The 16,947-nt window shown below is 40.9% G+C and overlaps 1 protein-coding gene across 1 annotated transcript; it reads left to right on the top strand.

The window, feature by feature from the left end:
- Positions 1 to 224: 224 nt before the first annotated feature.
- LOC307139126 (interferon-inducible GTPase 5-like) lies at positions 225 to 15,907 on the top strand. Its single transcript, XM_079837986.1, has 2 exons — positions 225 to 378; positions 14,417 to 15,907. Exon 2 carries the CDS (start codon positions 14,425 to 14,427, stop codon positions 15,586 to 15,588), a length of 1,164 nt encoding a protein of 387 aa, XP_079694112.1. The 5' UTR covers positions 225 to 378; positions 14,417 to 14,424; the 3' UTR covers positions 15,589 to 15,907.
- The last annotated feature ends 1,040 nt before the right edge of the window (positions 15,908 to 16,947 follow it).

Here is a 16,947-nt window from a genome sequence, read left to right as displayed (position 1 = left end):
ATGTTTCTACACTTATACGTTTCTTAACTTTTTTGCGTTTTTGTTTTTACTGTTTTACTACTTACGCAATTTTATATTATATTAAGTATAGCCTATTATTTACAATAGCCTACACAATGTGTTTTTAATTATATATTTTAAGGGGGACAATCCTCAGATGGGACTCCCCCCAACACACACCTACATTAGACACATCTAAAATGACTTAAAAAAAAGAAGAAAGCAATTCTTGGAAATTGAAACTGTTACGGCATTTGGGCGGCCGTTTCCATTTTTCATATTGATATTCAGTCTGTAGAACTTTTACAGCGTTTTCTCATGACTCTCATGTAAACTGTAGATACTCTGTGTCACCACTGCTGGAACCAAAGCGTTAAAGTAAGTAGGCTATAATTATTTTATTTTATTAGGGCCCAAGCCCTGAAAGGGCGCAGAGCCCTATTGTTCTTCCTCAGATTATTCTTTGTTTTTTTTTTTTTTTTTTTTTTTATTTTTTTTTTCGACTTCTCGGGTACTTTTGGGGCACTTAACATGCTCGAAAACTCTTGAAACTTCGCACAGGCGTCGGAATGCGCGGCCATCAGAGCCGGGCTGAAGCTGGTACCCGGGCGTGGCAGGGGGGCTCGACAGCGCCCCCTTAAGTGGGGTCTGAAAACTTGGTCCATATATCAAACACACTTGCACGTACATGTATGAAACTCGGTACACATATAGACCTCATCGGGCCAAACAACTTTCGTGCTCATAGTTATGCGTCAGCCCAACAGGAAGTGAGCTATAATCGGTTGTTCGGAAAACCCATGCTCTGGAATTTAATATACTCCTCCGAGGCCATTGTTTCGATCATCGCCAAACTCGGTCAGCATGAAGAGAACATATCCAGGATGCTAAATTGCGAGCGGATTTTTGATATCTCAAATGGTGTGGCCGTGGCGAAGCAACGAATTTATGGCGAGAAAAGGGAAACAGGAAGTGTGTTATAACTTGTGCAAACATTGACTGATTTGGATGAAACTTCAGCTGTGTGTTTGTTGTAAGAGGCCGATCACATGGATATGACTTTTGTGAGTCAAAGTTATAGCGCCACCAACTGGCAGCAGGAAGTGTGTCACTTTCAAAAATGCTTTGAATCACCATCTTATTTTCACCCCATTTATTTCAAACTTCATCAGTATAATGTGAAAACATGAGAGATAGAGACGTATGAAATGGATTCCTGAAATTTCAAATACTGTTGCCATGGCAACGTGTCAAAGTTTAATAATCTTTTGGCTGTTCTGAGGCTCTTAGCATGCTTGAAATTGCTTGAAACTGCTTGAAACTCAACACACACATCAGAGATGTCAGTCAGTACACATGGACAAAGCCTCAGAAACGGGCGGGGATGAGGGGCTCTCTAGCGCCACCTTTTGACAAAAGTGAAGGGCTTCGTTTCATCTACAATCACCAAACTCAGTATATATATTGACCTCATCGAGCCGGACAACTTTCTAATTTACAGTCATTAGCTCCGACCAACAGGAAGTCAGATATTTTGGTTTGAAGGTAAATTTTTGGTTAAATCGGGGTCTGAGTTTTTACGTTCTCCTCGTAGGCGTTTTATTCAATCTCCACCAAACTCGGTCAACATGAAACAAAGATACTGAAGATGCTAAAATGTGAACGGATATTGGATATCTCAAACGGTGTTTCCATGGCGAGGGATTAAATAAGGACAAAAAAGGGGAACAGAAATTCTCTGTCTGCTGCTCTCCCCTCAATGAACACAAGATGGCAGCATTGTATTAGTTTTGAAGCAGGATAAAAAAAAAACGTGTTTCTCTCTCTCTCTCTCTCTCTCTCTCTCTTGTTTGTGATTTATGAGGACACAAATTTGTATAATGACATGGGTATTACACTGGTATTACAACGTGTATGTGTGTGTGTTTAAAAACATACTAAAACAATGTTTTATTAAAATGTAACCAAATAGCTTTAAAATAATCATACTATTTTTCAGATCAATATATTTATTTTATTTAATATATTTCTTCTGAATATTTATTCTCTGTCTGCCCTCCCCTCACTAAAGGGTGGCAGTGTTGTGTTATTTTTTAAACTCTCTTTCTGTGTGTGTGTGTGTGTGTGTGTGTGTGTGTGTGTGTGTGTGTGTGTGTGTGTGTGTGTGTGTGTGTGTGTGTGTGTGTGTGTGTGTGTGTGTGTGTGTGTGTGTGTGTGTGTGTGTGTGTGTGTGTGTGTGTGTGTGTGCAGGCCCGTCGCGACAAGGCAGGCAAACCAAGCAATTGCTTGGGGCCTCGAGCTGGCCTGGGGCCCCAAGACAGCGACAGGTTAAGAATAAAATGAAACGACAAACTGTGTGAGCGCCCCATTGATAGTCAATGCAGTAAAGTGCAATGACACTGCTATCGGGATCCCCCTTAAGGGGCCCCTCTCAGAAGTCGCTGACAGCAGCCAGCCAACCACGCGATCTCTGCTGCGGCAAAATACAAAATCTTCGGATTTTAAGCGGAATTTTATGCTTCAGGAAGCCAGAAAAGAAAATAGAGAAAGGAAGAGGAGGATAAGAAAAAACAAGATAGTGGTATGTGATAAATTACACTGGATAAAATAGCTCTACTTGTCTTGTACAAAAAAAGTGTAAGTTTGCAGCAGGTAGGCTAGCAAAAATATGTTTATGTTAGCTATCGTTACCTGCCTGACGGCAAATGCTGCTTGTAACGAACAGTTAGTGCAACTTTTTTTTCGAAAAGACGGAATGACATGAGATTGCTATAGCTTTGTAATATGTTTTGATGAAAGTGGCATAGCATGCTCTACTAACTATTATTTATGCTATGCATAAATAACCTGGAATAGTTAATATAGCATGCTATATTAACAATTATTATAAACATTATTTAACCAGAAAGAGGCAGAGGAACATGATTTTTTTCATAGCTTATCTTAATGTGCTAGTGTCGGGATATATACGGTAGTGACAGTTTATGCAAATATGACATTATTTTTATGAGTTACCAATAGATCTTGAACAATTACTTTATTCTGTGGCAATTTTTACACTGTTACATTTTGAAGTACAGTATCAGGACAACCCACATGTTTGACTGGTACTGTTTACATGTTTTACTGGTACTGCCCACGTTTTACTGGTACTGTTTATTAAATTATTTAACAAGGTATTATAGTCATCGGTTGCAACTTTACAATAACCATCCAGATAATGTTTATAGACAGTTTACAAAACAACTAGTAACCCTAAAGTATTCCCAAAGTGTTAGGAATATCTGGTCCGTCTATCTATGTAAAAGTAATGTTTATAGATGTTTAAAAAATGGTTACTTAAAGGTTTAAAAAAAAATTAATGATACAGTGGTGTTTTTTGCAAATGTTTTCAAATTTTATGCACAGTATATGCAACAACAGTATTTGCACTGTAAACCTTTTTATTAATATAAAGTGTAGGTGAACTTAAACTGTATGGCTATGCTGGTATGCTGGTATGCTGTGTGTGTGTGTGTGTGTGTGTGTGTGTGTGTGTGTGTGTGTGTGTGTGTGTGTGTGTGTGTGTGTGTGTGTGTGTCAGTGTCCTATCTGTGTGGATGCGTCTCATGTCAGCTAATCAAGGGACACTGACACACACACACACACACACACACACACACACACTCGACGCATAGATAGACTCGCGTCAGTTTCCTGCTCACATCGAGTTCTGTTTTGCTCTTGAACAAACAATAACACAGAGGATTGTGAGTATTCTCATATTCGAGTCTTAAATTAGTTAAATAACGTCTTAAATGAACTTAAAGAGTTGTGAGGAAATGAGATGCGCGGGACAGCGCGTGAGATCCACGGCTGTTCTTAAAGTGACAGGAGCACTGATGATGCCTGTCATTAATGTTCATCAAAGAACAACGGGAACAGAGAAAATTGTAGCTTTAATGATGATTCATCTATATTTCATTTATTATTTATGCAGTTAAGGAAGGTTTGATAACTATTACATTTCTGTATAACAGGGAAGGCCATGGGTAAATATAACATTTATTATTTTGGTGATTTAGGTAAAATGGTTTAAAAAAAACACAGCAGAACCACAGCGCATCTGATATGACTGGCATAACGCTGGCGAAGTTAGGGACCGTCTGCAAAGTTACATACAACATTGAAACGTGTATAACGTTACCAAACTTCACTAGCATTTAAAGAGAATGACAGTCATAAAACTGACTGTAAAGTGATCATCTAGGTGTCAGGTATGATGCACACATTTTGATATTTAATAAAATAAACTGTCAAATCATATGGAAATATGGATATGCATTATTTCACTTGGATACTGTTTGGGCTCTAACACAAAATATGCTTGATTTAAATGCATCGTAGCTGAACACTGATGAGAATATTTATTGAGAATATATTTACAGAGATAATATTAGAGATTATATTTACGACAAATTATTATTATTTATGCGTTATGCGTTGCTATTGACGACGGCCATTAAGTAAAGAAATCCCACAGAATCTAGCTTAAAAAAGTGCTTAGAGCTGCTTTAGTTATTTGTTGTTTGTTTAATTTCAAATATAAAACTTGTTGAAATGTTTTAAGTGTGTGCATCTGTTCTTTTTGAACACTTTCATCTTGTTTGAACAAAACCGTGATAATATTGATAACCGTGATAATTTGGGTCACTATAATCGTGATGTTAAATTTCCATACCGTTTCATCCCTACTTTAGTGTGAATAAGTAAAAAAGAACTACAAACACCTTGAATTAAATACTGGCCTTCTGGACTTACAAAATTTTGAGCAGGAAAATATAACTTTTATTTATTTTATCCTATGATATTAAAATTAATCTAGATTTAAATTACATCATGGGTGTGGCTTGTGGTGATAGTGGCACCAGTTGCTGCGGTAAATGTGGCATATTCGAGCGATTCTAAAATATTCTCCTGTTTAAATGCATATTGCCTGCCGTGCACAGTTAAGCTGATGCCACCGGCGTGGCGGTGCCACCGGCTTGGGCCCGTCATCGCTGCTCGCAGCTTTAATTTTGTTTACTTTCATTGTTGAATTAGGCTACTTTAGGCTATATGTCGCCAAAAATACTAAAATCTTTACACGTTAAATATTTATGCTGCTGAAGCTAATTATCCATTTGGTCAGTTCCGATGTATGAATCATGGTTAATTTATACCATGACAGGAAAGAAGCTCATGGAAATAAAAAGTTCAAAAAGCTCTCCACACAAAAGGTTAAAGGGGTGGTTCGAAGGCTTGATTGTGTTTATGGGGTACAGTCTAACATGTGTTCATGCTTCGTTAAAAAAAACCCAACAAAAAACATTATTTCTCACATTAGCTTTATTCTACACCTGTCCATTCTCTGAAAAACGGATAGCTTATTGGTTCTAGGAAATACACAATGGGCTGATAACATCTACTTTCAGTTCCAAAGGTAACTTTCAGGGTATGTAGCTCACTCTCTGAACAGAGCAGGTTATTTTCCAGGGTTAGTTTGCTTAAGAGGTATTCAGATGTGTGTTATATAATTAATAGGCCTATATTAATACAACTAAATTTGTTATATATTTACAGTTATATAATATACAATATTATATATTCATTATAAAGCACTATTACAACAAGATAATGTTTAAATGTTAATTTAATTCCAATATATATATTATTGCGTCATCTCACACATGGATCTGCAATAGCCAGTTGATGAATTGCAGTTTAAGTCACTTCCGTATTTGTTTCAATAAACTGGAGGATTGGTTTGTGATTTGCTAACCGCCGCCCCTTACTATTACGGTTATTTGCATATGCTCAGGTGTATTGTAATAGCCTAAACAATGGCGTCACTATTGCCTTATCAACCCAAATCAGACCCAGTGAATATTAGTGAAGAGGATCGTGCAGAACCTGTGCAAGAACAGTTGTTACAGGACAATTCAGAATGGTATGTTTTTTTGTTTATAGTTGTCTCATATTGTTAGATACGCTGTTATTTGTAAATGCTTGAAGGGATTATTTAGATTACAGACTGCGGATCTACAGTGATTGATACTGACTGTAACGCTCTGATAGGTTTGTCTTTATAGAACGAGTGTAGCCAAATATATATCGCCAGAACTATGATCAGCTCCTTCAGTACACTGTAAAAAATGAAATAAATTATAATCTTCCCAACTCAAAATTTTCTAGTAACTGGTCACATCTAAAATTTTCAATTGGCCAAATTGAATTTCTGTGAATTGAATTTTATCCATTGTGGCAACAGTGTGTTAACATGGGCTCAATTAGAAATAATATGTTGAGCCAATGGAAAAATGTAATTTACCAACACTGTAAAAAATGTCAGGCCTCTCCAATTTAAAATTTTCTAGTGACCGATCACATCTAAATTTTTCAATTTGGCCAACTAAAACATTTAGATGTGATCAGTCACTAGAAAATGTTGAATTGGAGAAATGTTTTACAGTGAAACTGTGTGGTTGGTCCAATTAAATATTTTAAATTGTAGTAACAATTGTTTATTTCTCACTGTCCCAAAAGACAAAAATGACTAAAAACATAAATATATTAAGCAAAATACAGAAACAGACAACAGGGTTGACATTTTATCACATTACTTTATTAACAAGTAAATTCCAACACAGGATATTTGGGTGAAAATACCTTATTTTCAATAAGGAAAAACTCTGAATACATTCAAGAAGTCTTCTGCATATAACAGGATGTCTTAAAGTGGTGAAGAAAACACGGCACTGCAAATAAAAATAAAAACTAACATTAATGACAAAGCTCCCCTGCATCACATCTGGCAAGAGACAGAACAGAAGTTTCTTCATTATATAATGAGGATGAGACGAATGAATGGACATAAGAAAATCACGAGCTTGACGTGTTTGATATTAAAAGGCAATAACTTAAGCCCTAAAAGAGGCCGACGCCAAACGCACCGTGTTCAAAAGTCGCATGCCGCACATATCACACAAATGACTTAATTTCCTTATTACATATTGTTTTAGACATATAAGACATGAGGAAAATAAAACTATTGGCTACAGGCTACCATTAGATAATTATTGTCAGAGTTTTTGTCTTGTAATGTTTTATTTTGGCCACTAGAGGTCCCCATAGGACTCATGTCTAAACATGTGCCTTTTGTAATCTGTGCTATTGTTTTCACCTGTGTCTCATTCTGTGCTGTGTATTTAAGCTGGTTTGTTTCTCTGCATCCTTGCTTGGTTATTGTGGTTCCTAAACCTGTGACTGCCGTAAGTTTGCTCTTGTCCCAAGAAGTTTTCTTTTGTGCCTTTTTTGTTTCCAGAGTTTGCTTTTTGCTGTTACGGGAACCTTTTTCCTGAGCTTCTGTTTTTGAGATTGTTGTCTCTCCTTTTTGATTTTTATGTCCTTTTTGGACTGGATATTCCTCTGTTTTTGTGAATGCCTGGAAGAAAGGGCTTTTTGTGCCCTTTTCCTTTTTTGTTAATAAACTCTTTTTGATTCAATTTAAGCAAGCGTCTGACTATTGGGTTCAAGCCCCTCCTGTGGCTCAGTGGTGGAATCTAAGACTTTCACGCCAGAGTCCCGAGTTCGATTCCCGGCTCTGACAGAATAACCAAGCCACATTATGAACCCAGAGAAGCCGAACCCTCAAGAACTCTTTGCCACAGTTGCTCAGCATGAGTCGACAGTTCAGCGTCATGAGACAGCCTTAGCTCAGCAGGAGACTTTAATGGCTAAACACTCACAGGTTCGGACCGGATCTTTGGCCGGCTGCCATCCACTCCAGCTGCTGCCTCTACTGCTGCCTCTGTACCTCTCCCGGAGTCTCAAATGCTCTCTCCTTTGGCTGAACCTCGCCTACCTCTACCACAACGTTTCTTGGGTGATCCCAGTGCATGTGATGGGTTCCTAACTCAATGCTCTCTCACATTTGAACTACAGCCATCTTCCTTCCCCTCAGATCGGGCCAAGATCGCATATGTTATCACCCTCCTTTCTGGCAAGGCTCTCTCCTGGGCAACAGCGGTCTGGAAGGCACAGGCGGCCTGCTGTTCAAGTTATTCTATGTTCAAAGAGGAGTTCAAGAGAGTCTTTGACCACCCCCTCAGCGGTCGGCAAGCCTCTAAGAGACTTCTCACCCTCCGACAAGGTAATGGCAGCGCCGCTGAATATGCCATTCAGTTTCGGACAGTTGCAGCGGGAAGTGGTTGGAACGACGAGGCCCTCATGGTGAGTTTCTTGAACGGTTTATCTGAGGCAATCAAGGATGACCTGGCTACCAGAGAACCGGCCCGTGATCTCGAGACTCTTATCAATCAAGAAATCAGGCTAGATAATCGCCTCAGGGAAAGAAACCTGCATCGCCAGTCTGCTTCCACACTGTCTGCCAGCCCAGCTCCTTTTCAAATGCTACCAGTGCCCCAAGATTCTCCAGAACCCATGCAGTTGGGTAGGGCTCGACTGTCTCCTTCAGAGCGAGACCGTCGTATAAGAGAGCGCTGTTGTCTATATTGTGGACTGCAGGGTCATTTTCGCTCCTCTTGTCCCGAGCTCTCGGGAAACGCCCAGTCCCGCACAGGCAAGGAAGGACTGTAATGGGAGTAACACGCACTGCTTCACCTTCCAACGCTGGGTTGTCCCTTCCCATCACACTCACTTGGGGAGACCAGGAACACCAACTCCAGGCCTTTATTTATTCCGGTGCGGCCGGGAACTTCATGGATATTTCACTTGCCAATAGTCTCCAGATCCCTACTAATTCCCTTCCTGCCCCCCTAACTGTAACCGCCTTGGATGGAAGACCGTTAGCTCCTGGGAGAATAACCCACATCACCTCTCCCCTTTGTCTCTTCATTAACCAGCACCAGGAGAGAATGCGATTTCACATAATACAGTCTCTAGAGTTCCCTGTTATCCTCGGTCACCCCTGGCTCCTCCAGCATAACCCACACTTTGATTGGTCCACTGGCGCAGTCCTCAATTGGGGTTTCACCTGTCAGACCACATGCTTGGCCCAGAACTTCCCTTATCCTGTTCGCGAGTCCCAGGAACCCTTAGACCTGTCTCAAGTAACTACTCAGTATCACCACCTAAAGACTGTGTTCAGAAAGAGGAAGGCCACCTCCTTACCTCCACACCGCCCCCATGACTGCGCCATTGAGCTACTCCCTGGAACCTGTCCGCCCAGAGGTCGTATATTCTCTTTGTCTTCTCCTGAACGAACTGCTATGGACAAGTACATTGACGAAGCCCTTTCAGCAGGTATAATCAGTCCCTCCACTTCCCCTGCTGGAGCTGGATTCTTCTTTGTTGGGAAGAAGGATGGCGGACTTCGGCCATGTATTGATTATGGGGTCTTAATAAGATCACTGTTCGTAACCGCTATCCCTTGCCATTAATAGGCACTGCCTTCGAAATTCTGCAAGAAGCCTCCATCTTCACTAAGCTTGATTTGCGCAATGCCTACCATCTTGTGCGCATCAGACAAGGAGATGAGTGGAAGACCGCATTCAATACACCCACTGGACACTATGAGTACTTAGTTATGCCCTTTGGTCTCACTAATGCCCCTGCAGTCTTTCAAGCTCTCATTAATGATGTTCTCAGAGACATGCTCAACCAGTTTGTTTTTGTCTACTTGGATGATATACTCATCTTCTCGAGTTCCCTCCAAGAGCATGTGAAACACATCAGTAGGGTTCTCAGATGCCTTCTGGACAACCATCTGTATGTCAAACCTGAAAAGTGTGAGTTTCATGTGACCAAGGTCCAGTTCCTGGGGTTCATCATCAAGCCTGGCCAAATACAAATGGACCCTCAAAAGGTTCGGGCTGTTGTGGATTGGCCCACCCCCTCATCGGTAAAAGCGGTACAGCGTTTTCTTGGCTTTGCCAATTTTTATCGCAAGTTCATCCTGAACTTTAGTACTGTAGCTGCCCCTTTATCCGCCCTCACTAAGGCAAACACAGCCGGCTTTTGTTGGGGGACTGAAGCAGAGTTGGCCTTCAACAAACTCAAACGCCGTTTCACCTCTGCACCTGTTCTTATTCTACCGAACCCAGATATTCCCTTCATTGTGGAGGTTGATGCCTCGGACGTTGGGGTTGGAGCTGTGCTGTCCCGAAAGTTGTCCGCTCGCAGATCCTCCAGTGGGGGCACTCCTCACGCCTCACCTGTCATCCTGGCATGTCTCGCACCCTTGAGTTCCTCCAGAGACGGTTTTGGTGGCCAACTATCAAGGAGGATGTCACAACATTTGTAAATGCCTGTCCCACATGCAACCAAGGTAAAGTCTCTCACCGTTCACCCCAGGGGCTACTGCACCCTCTTGCCATACCACATAGACCATGGTCTCATCTTTCCATGGATTTTATTACTGGACTTCCGCTATCACAGGGCAACACCACTATCATGGTCATAGTGGATAGATTCTCTAAGGCTGCCTGATTTATTCCCTTGCCCAAACTACCCACTGCAAAGGAGACTGCGGAATTGGTTGTAAACCATGTCTTTCGCATCTTTGGCATCACACAAGACATTGTCTCTGATCGAGGGCCCCAATTTTCCTCCCGGTTCTGGCGGGCATTTTGTCAATCTCTGGGGGCTACGGTGAGTCTATCTTCTGGGTTCCACCCGGAGTCCAATGAGCAAACTGAGAGGCTTAACCAGGATCTTGAGACTACCCTGAGGTGTATGGCGGCTAACAACCCATCCTCTTGGTCTTCCTTCATCATGTGGGCAGAATACGCACACAATACACTTCGCTCCTCTGCTACGGGCATGTCCCCTTTTGAGTGCCAGTTCGGGTATACTCCTCCACTATTCCCTGAGCAAGAAGTGGAGGTTGCAGTCCCCTCCGTGCAACAGTTCGTCAAGCGCTGCCGCCAGACATGGAAGAAGGTCAGACTCAAGCTCCTTAAAGTCTCCCAGCAGTACCAGCACCAAGCTAATCGCAGACGCAGACCTGCCCCCACTCTGCGCCCCGGCCAAAAAGTCTGGCTCTCCACAAAGAACATTCCCTTGCGGGTGGAGTCCCGTAAACTTTCTCAGAGGTTCATCGGCCCCTTCAAGATTGCCAGGAAAGTTAACCCAGTCACTTATCGGTTATACTTGCCTAAGTCTTTAAAGATAAATCCCACATTTCATGTGTCTCTGTTAAAACCAGTTTTGTCTTCTCCCTTTCTTGCGACAGGTAAACCTCCCCCTCCTCGTATCATTGGTGGCCAGCCAGCCTACACAGTCCGCCGAATACTGGATGTCCGTCAAGCACGTGGGTCCCGGCAGTATCTTGTGGACTGGGAAGGCTATGGCCCTGAGGAGTGCTCCTGGGTCCCTGCCAGGGACATCTTAGACCCAAAACTAATTCGAGAATTTCTTGCTTCCAAGACTGGTCGTCCTGGAGGGAACGTCAGGAGCCGTTCCTAGAGGAGGGGGTCCTGTCAGAGTTTTTGTCTTGTAATGTTTTATTTTGGCCACTAGAGGTCCCCATAGGACTCATGTGTAAACATGTGCCTTTTGTAATCTGTGCTATTGTTTTCACCTGTGTCTCATTCTGTGCTGTGTATTTAAGCTGGTTTGTTTCTCTGCATCCTTGCTTGGTTATTGTGGTTCCTAAACCTGTGACTGCCGTAAGTTTGCTCTTGTCTCAAGAAGTTTTCTTTTGTGCCTTTTTTGTTTCCAGAGTTTGCTTTTTGCTGTTACAGGAACCTTTTTCCTGAGCTTCTATTTTTGAGATTGTTGTCTCTCCTTTTTGATTTTTATGTCCTTTTTGGACTGCATATTCCTCTGTTTTTGTGAATGCCTGGAAGAAAGGGCTTTTTGTGCCCTTTTCCTTTTTTGTTAAACTCTTTTTGATTCAATTTAAGCAAGCGTCTGACTATTGGGTTTATGCCCCTCCTGTGGCTCAGTGGTGGAATCTAAGACTTTCACGCCAGAGTCCCGAGTTCGATTCCCTGCTCTGACAATTATGTGGTAAACGAGAACACACTCATGAACAATGAATGCATGAACTCGTGATTCTACAAAATGTCTTTTAAACTTCATACCCCGGTCATAAAGCAAAACTCTGGAGAATAATTTCAGTGCTAAATACTCACCAACGTCTTTGTGAGATGAATATCTCTATTCTCTTGGGAATGTCTGTTTCGGTCTTCAGCACCTGCTGGTTCGGCTCCGCTCGCGCTCCCGCGATCCGCATTTGAAATCTCCACACAAACGGTTTTCTTCAAGTGCATTTTGCGCATGCGTATACCGTTTTTCGGATGTAGGACTTGTTCAGCCAACATGGATTTTTCACTTCGACTTCATAGATTGACTGAGCACAATTAAATATGTTCGGTGAATATACAATTTTAATTTTGAGTGAAGACCTTAAGCTATGATTAGTACAATGCATCTTTTTGCATGGTGATAATTATTTGGAAGTCATTAGGTGTGTTCGACATCGGCTGTGGCTGGATGCAACTGATCGGCGAGAGTAGCCGCGTGCAGGCGGGGAGGAGCTGCAAACGGAGACGTGAAGTCGGACACTTTCTGCTTCCCGCGGTGACGCTCGCGCTGTGTTTGCACACTTTATCAGCTGAAGTGAAATAAATGCAATATTTGGCAATACACAGATGTTTCAGAGACATTCTTGTCATGTAATACTTTATGCACTGCTTAATACAGCGTGTGTTTGTACAAGAATAAAGTTCAACATATAAGCCACACTATCAAGGAAGTGGAGTCTATGTTTTTAATCAGTTATATTTTGATAAACATGACAATATAACATCACGACTACATGAAAGGAGGTTTTACTGTTATAAAAAAACAGATTTGTGCGCATTAGTGGAGCTGAAGGTTTTAGAATAAACACGAAACACACGTGATCGCTGTCATGCGGTGAATCTGGCCAATCGTGGAACGGCTGTGTCGTCATCAGAGCCCCTGCAGCCTCGAGCAGTCGCTCTCGAGAAACTGCACCGGCTGTAATCGCCGGCTGCTCTCGAATCGCTCTCTCGGCACTTTGTTGACATACGTCACTGTCACGTGGCGTCGGCGCTGCCTCAAGTCGGACAAAATTTCTAACCGGCATGCACTGCTTCAAGTCAGCCGCCGATCGGTCTGCGCATCGCTGGGTGAAGGCGAACAAGCCTATTTATTGGGCCAATATGTAATGATCAATTTGCAAAAAATTTTCCCCCAATTTTTTTTTACAGTGATACTATATCAGCAGCTATCGCGTTTCTCCAGTGCTCATTTACCCTTCTCCATCCCCAGCTCCTCCTCTCATTCAGTCAGGATTTGGTATTCTGATTCCCCTTGAATCAGACTAAATTCCAGAATTATTTTGTACATTTAAAATTTACATTAATGATATCTGCAATACATCATGTTGGTTCTGATCTGTTTACCCTAAGGGAGGGTTATTGCTGCTCTCCCTGCTCTTATCTTATCTATGCTAGGCTGCATGAGTTCTTGCCCAGAACAAAACCATACCGCAAATTTAAACTGTATGGTGAAAATGACAGCGTTTCGACGGCACGGCAGCCCAACATGGCCTCACCCCCTTTGTTGCGTGTTCCCGGGGGCAGGATTTATGTCAATTTTATGGTTAGCGATGTCACTTACCCAGGAGGAGGCTTGTGTAGTTCCAACCAGCCGTTTGTTGTAGTCCTTAAAAAGCAATTTCTTTCAAAAGACAATATCTCCCAGAGACTGTTTAAACAGCAACATTACACACTAGATAAAGTTAAAAAAGTAAAATAATTTTCAACCACCCCTTTAATATAACACACTACTGCAGATATCATCTTTGTTTTTGTTTTTACTGGAACTGCCCAAACATTAAATGCATCTGATTCCATTTTATTCAAAGATTTTAGTTTTATTACTCAACTGATCAACCAGAATTGTTGCAGTCCCTGACTGAAAAACACCATCTAGCCTTAAACTGGTACCTTAAACAAGGTCTCTACGTTGACTAAATTTGTGACCCTAGACCACAAAACCAGTCATAAGGTTCAATTTTTTGAAATTGAGATTTATACACCATATGAGAGCTGAATAAATAAGTGTTCCATGTATGGTTTGTTAGGATAGGACAATATTTATGGTAGGAAATTGACAAATATCTTCATGGAACATGATCTTTACTTAATATCCTAATTATTTTTGGCATATCATTTTGAGCCATCCAATGTATTGTTGGATATTGCCACAAATATACCTATAAACTTATGACTGGTTTTGTGGTCCAGGGTCACATTTATTTAAAACAAAGTACTTTGTGTTAAATGTGAATCACATAACTGAAACTATTCGATGATTATTGTAATAACAGGAATGAATAGCATTTAGGCTTCAAGAATAAATGTTGAAATACATATACTTCTATGTACTTCATTTTTTACAGTTTAAAACATGGAAACTCAAGACCCTGCTGTTGTTGAGGCAGTAAAGGCATCAGGCGAGTCCACCCTGGAAAAGGCAACAGCAAAAGCTAAAGAAACATTTGACCAGATGTTAAATGTCTCACTTAACATTGCCGTGACTGGAAAGACAGGATCTGGGAAATCCTCCTTTGTAAATGCACTCAGAGGTGTAAGTGAAGATGAGGATGGAGCAGCACCTACTGGAGTCACAGAAACTACAATGGAGGTCACCATGTATGAGCATCCTACAATGCCAAATGTGAAGATCTGGGACCTGCCTGGAATAGGAAGTCCAAACTTCAAAGCAGATAAATACCTTAAAGATGTCAAATTTAAGAACTATGATTTCTTCATTGTCCTTAACTCAGAAAGGTTCATGCAGAATGACATCATGCTGGCTAAAGAAATAAAAAAACAGAAGAAAAACTTTTACTTTATTCGTTCCAAGATTGACAATGACATCAGAGCAGAGGAAAAGAAAAAAGGATTTGATGAGCAGAAGGTTCTTTCCACAATAAGAGAGGACTGTCAAAAAAACTTTAAAGAATTGGGAGACCCCAAAGTTTTCTTGATATCGTCTTTTGAATTGGACAAATATGATTTTGAAATGCTTCAAAACACTCTCGAAGAAGAGCTTCCAGAGCATAAGAGATATGCTCTTCTACAAGCCTGGCCAGTGTGCTCCGCAGCATCTCTTGAGAAGAAGATCAAGATGTTTGAAGGCATGATCTGGGCTGCATCTCTTGCCTCTGCTGGTATAGCAGTGATCCCTTTGCCTGGTCTATCAGTAGCATGTGATGTAGGCATAGTGTTGCTTTTCCTCACAAGGTGCTACTATGCATTTGGTTTGGATGATGGATCACTGTCAAGGCTTTCGGAAAAACTAAACAAGCCCTTGCTGGAACATCTGGCCAAATCAAAGTTTGCTTCTGCCATCCGTGAAAAATCAATAGCCAGGTTGCAAGTCTCTGTTGCACTTGCAACACTTTCTACCATTGAATATTTTGCAAGCCTCCTTCCAGTTGTGGGCAGTGTTGCTGCTGCAGGACTATCATTCGGTACTACTTACTACCTCTTGAGAGAAGGATTAAATGAATTGGCAAATGTTGCACGAGAAATCAGAAAAGAGGCGGAGCTGGACACTATGAAGTAACTCGCAGATGTCCTGAACACGTGTTCCCTTACGAATGTATAGGGTTTACGTTGATTTTATTGGTTAATTTCATTTCTATGGGGCATGTAAACATTTTCTGCTTTTGTTATGGAGTTTATGGCTATATTAGCTATATATGTTTGTTATGCATATGGATGATTTCGTTAATTTTAATCAATTTAATTTTGAGTTTTAAACAATAGGCATGTATTTAAATAGTTCACAATTTGCATTAATTTTCTCTGAAATCTGAAGACAAGTCTCACGTAATAATGTATTTGTTATTTCATAATCAAATCTCATACAATTTGAAAAAAAATGTATATACCTTTTTGTGATTAAATGTTTGCATATGTGGTTTAACTGTACACCTGTTTTAATATTTCTAATAATTACAATTATTTTCAAAATTTTCCTGAAGAGTTATTTGTGGAAGCCTCCGTCCACTTCAGAGTAAAAAATAAAATAAGGAATAAAAACACATTGGCCCTCATTTATCAAAAGTGCGTACACCAAATTTCCAGCGTACACCTGGCGTAGGCTACACCCAAAACCACGGTGACTTTGAGATTTATCAATATGGACGTTGGTGTACGGCACGCTCAAATCCTACGCCAGCTCAGGAGGTGGTGTAGGCTACGCACGTTTTGAGTTAGTGCGACCTAACACCACAAAACGCACTGACAAAGATATGCTATATTATGACCCACTGTAAAACAACAACAACAACTAAAGCCCTATTCGCACAGGATAAGTAGGCTATTATCTGGGGACCTTGTGTGATTTAGAAATGACTCCCCCACATCTGAATTTTGCGTGGCGCATTCGCACGGGATAAGCTGTGATTTTACTCGAATTTACTGACTTATCTTCCGGATATGATGTTACTTGAAAATGTTTTTTCGTTATATAGCTGCATGAAATTATCAACAGTCGTAATGATATCATTTTGATTGTTTTATAGTAATGCAAATAATTTCGTTCAGTTAGAGAACAGATGCAATTAAAAACGTAACTGAGCAATAATAACAATATAGGCTACGACGGAAGATTCAGTTTCAAAGCTAAATGTAAAAGTTCCCATTTAAGCGAGTTGTCATTGTACTGTTCTGTTTTTGTGTTTTTCATTAAGAATAATATTAAACACACCATTCAAGCAATTTACTCCCAAATTGTGCTCATTCTAAAGTGAAAGTAGCCTATAATCCGCGCGGCCGCATGGGACTTCATAACGGTGCGCATTATATGCAGCCTAGCTCCATTCTTCGTGAAAGATAAAGATAGAAATGCGCACAGGACACAAACACCTTGCAAAAATTATATACGATCCGTCTAATCCCGGCCAAATAGATGCCGATT

The sequence above is a fragment of the Gobio gobio genome, assembly GCF_949357685.1.
Source record: "Gobio gobio genome assembly, chromosome: 15".
Lineage (NCBI taxonomy): Eukaryota > Metazoa > Chordata > Actinopteri > Cypriniformes > Gobionidae > Gobio > Gobio gobio.
Note: the sequence above shows the minus strand (reverse complement) of the source record. Positions and strands in the feature narration are given on the sequence as shown.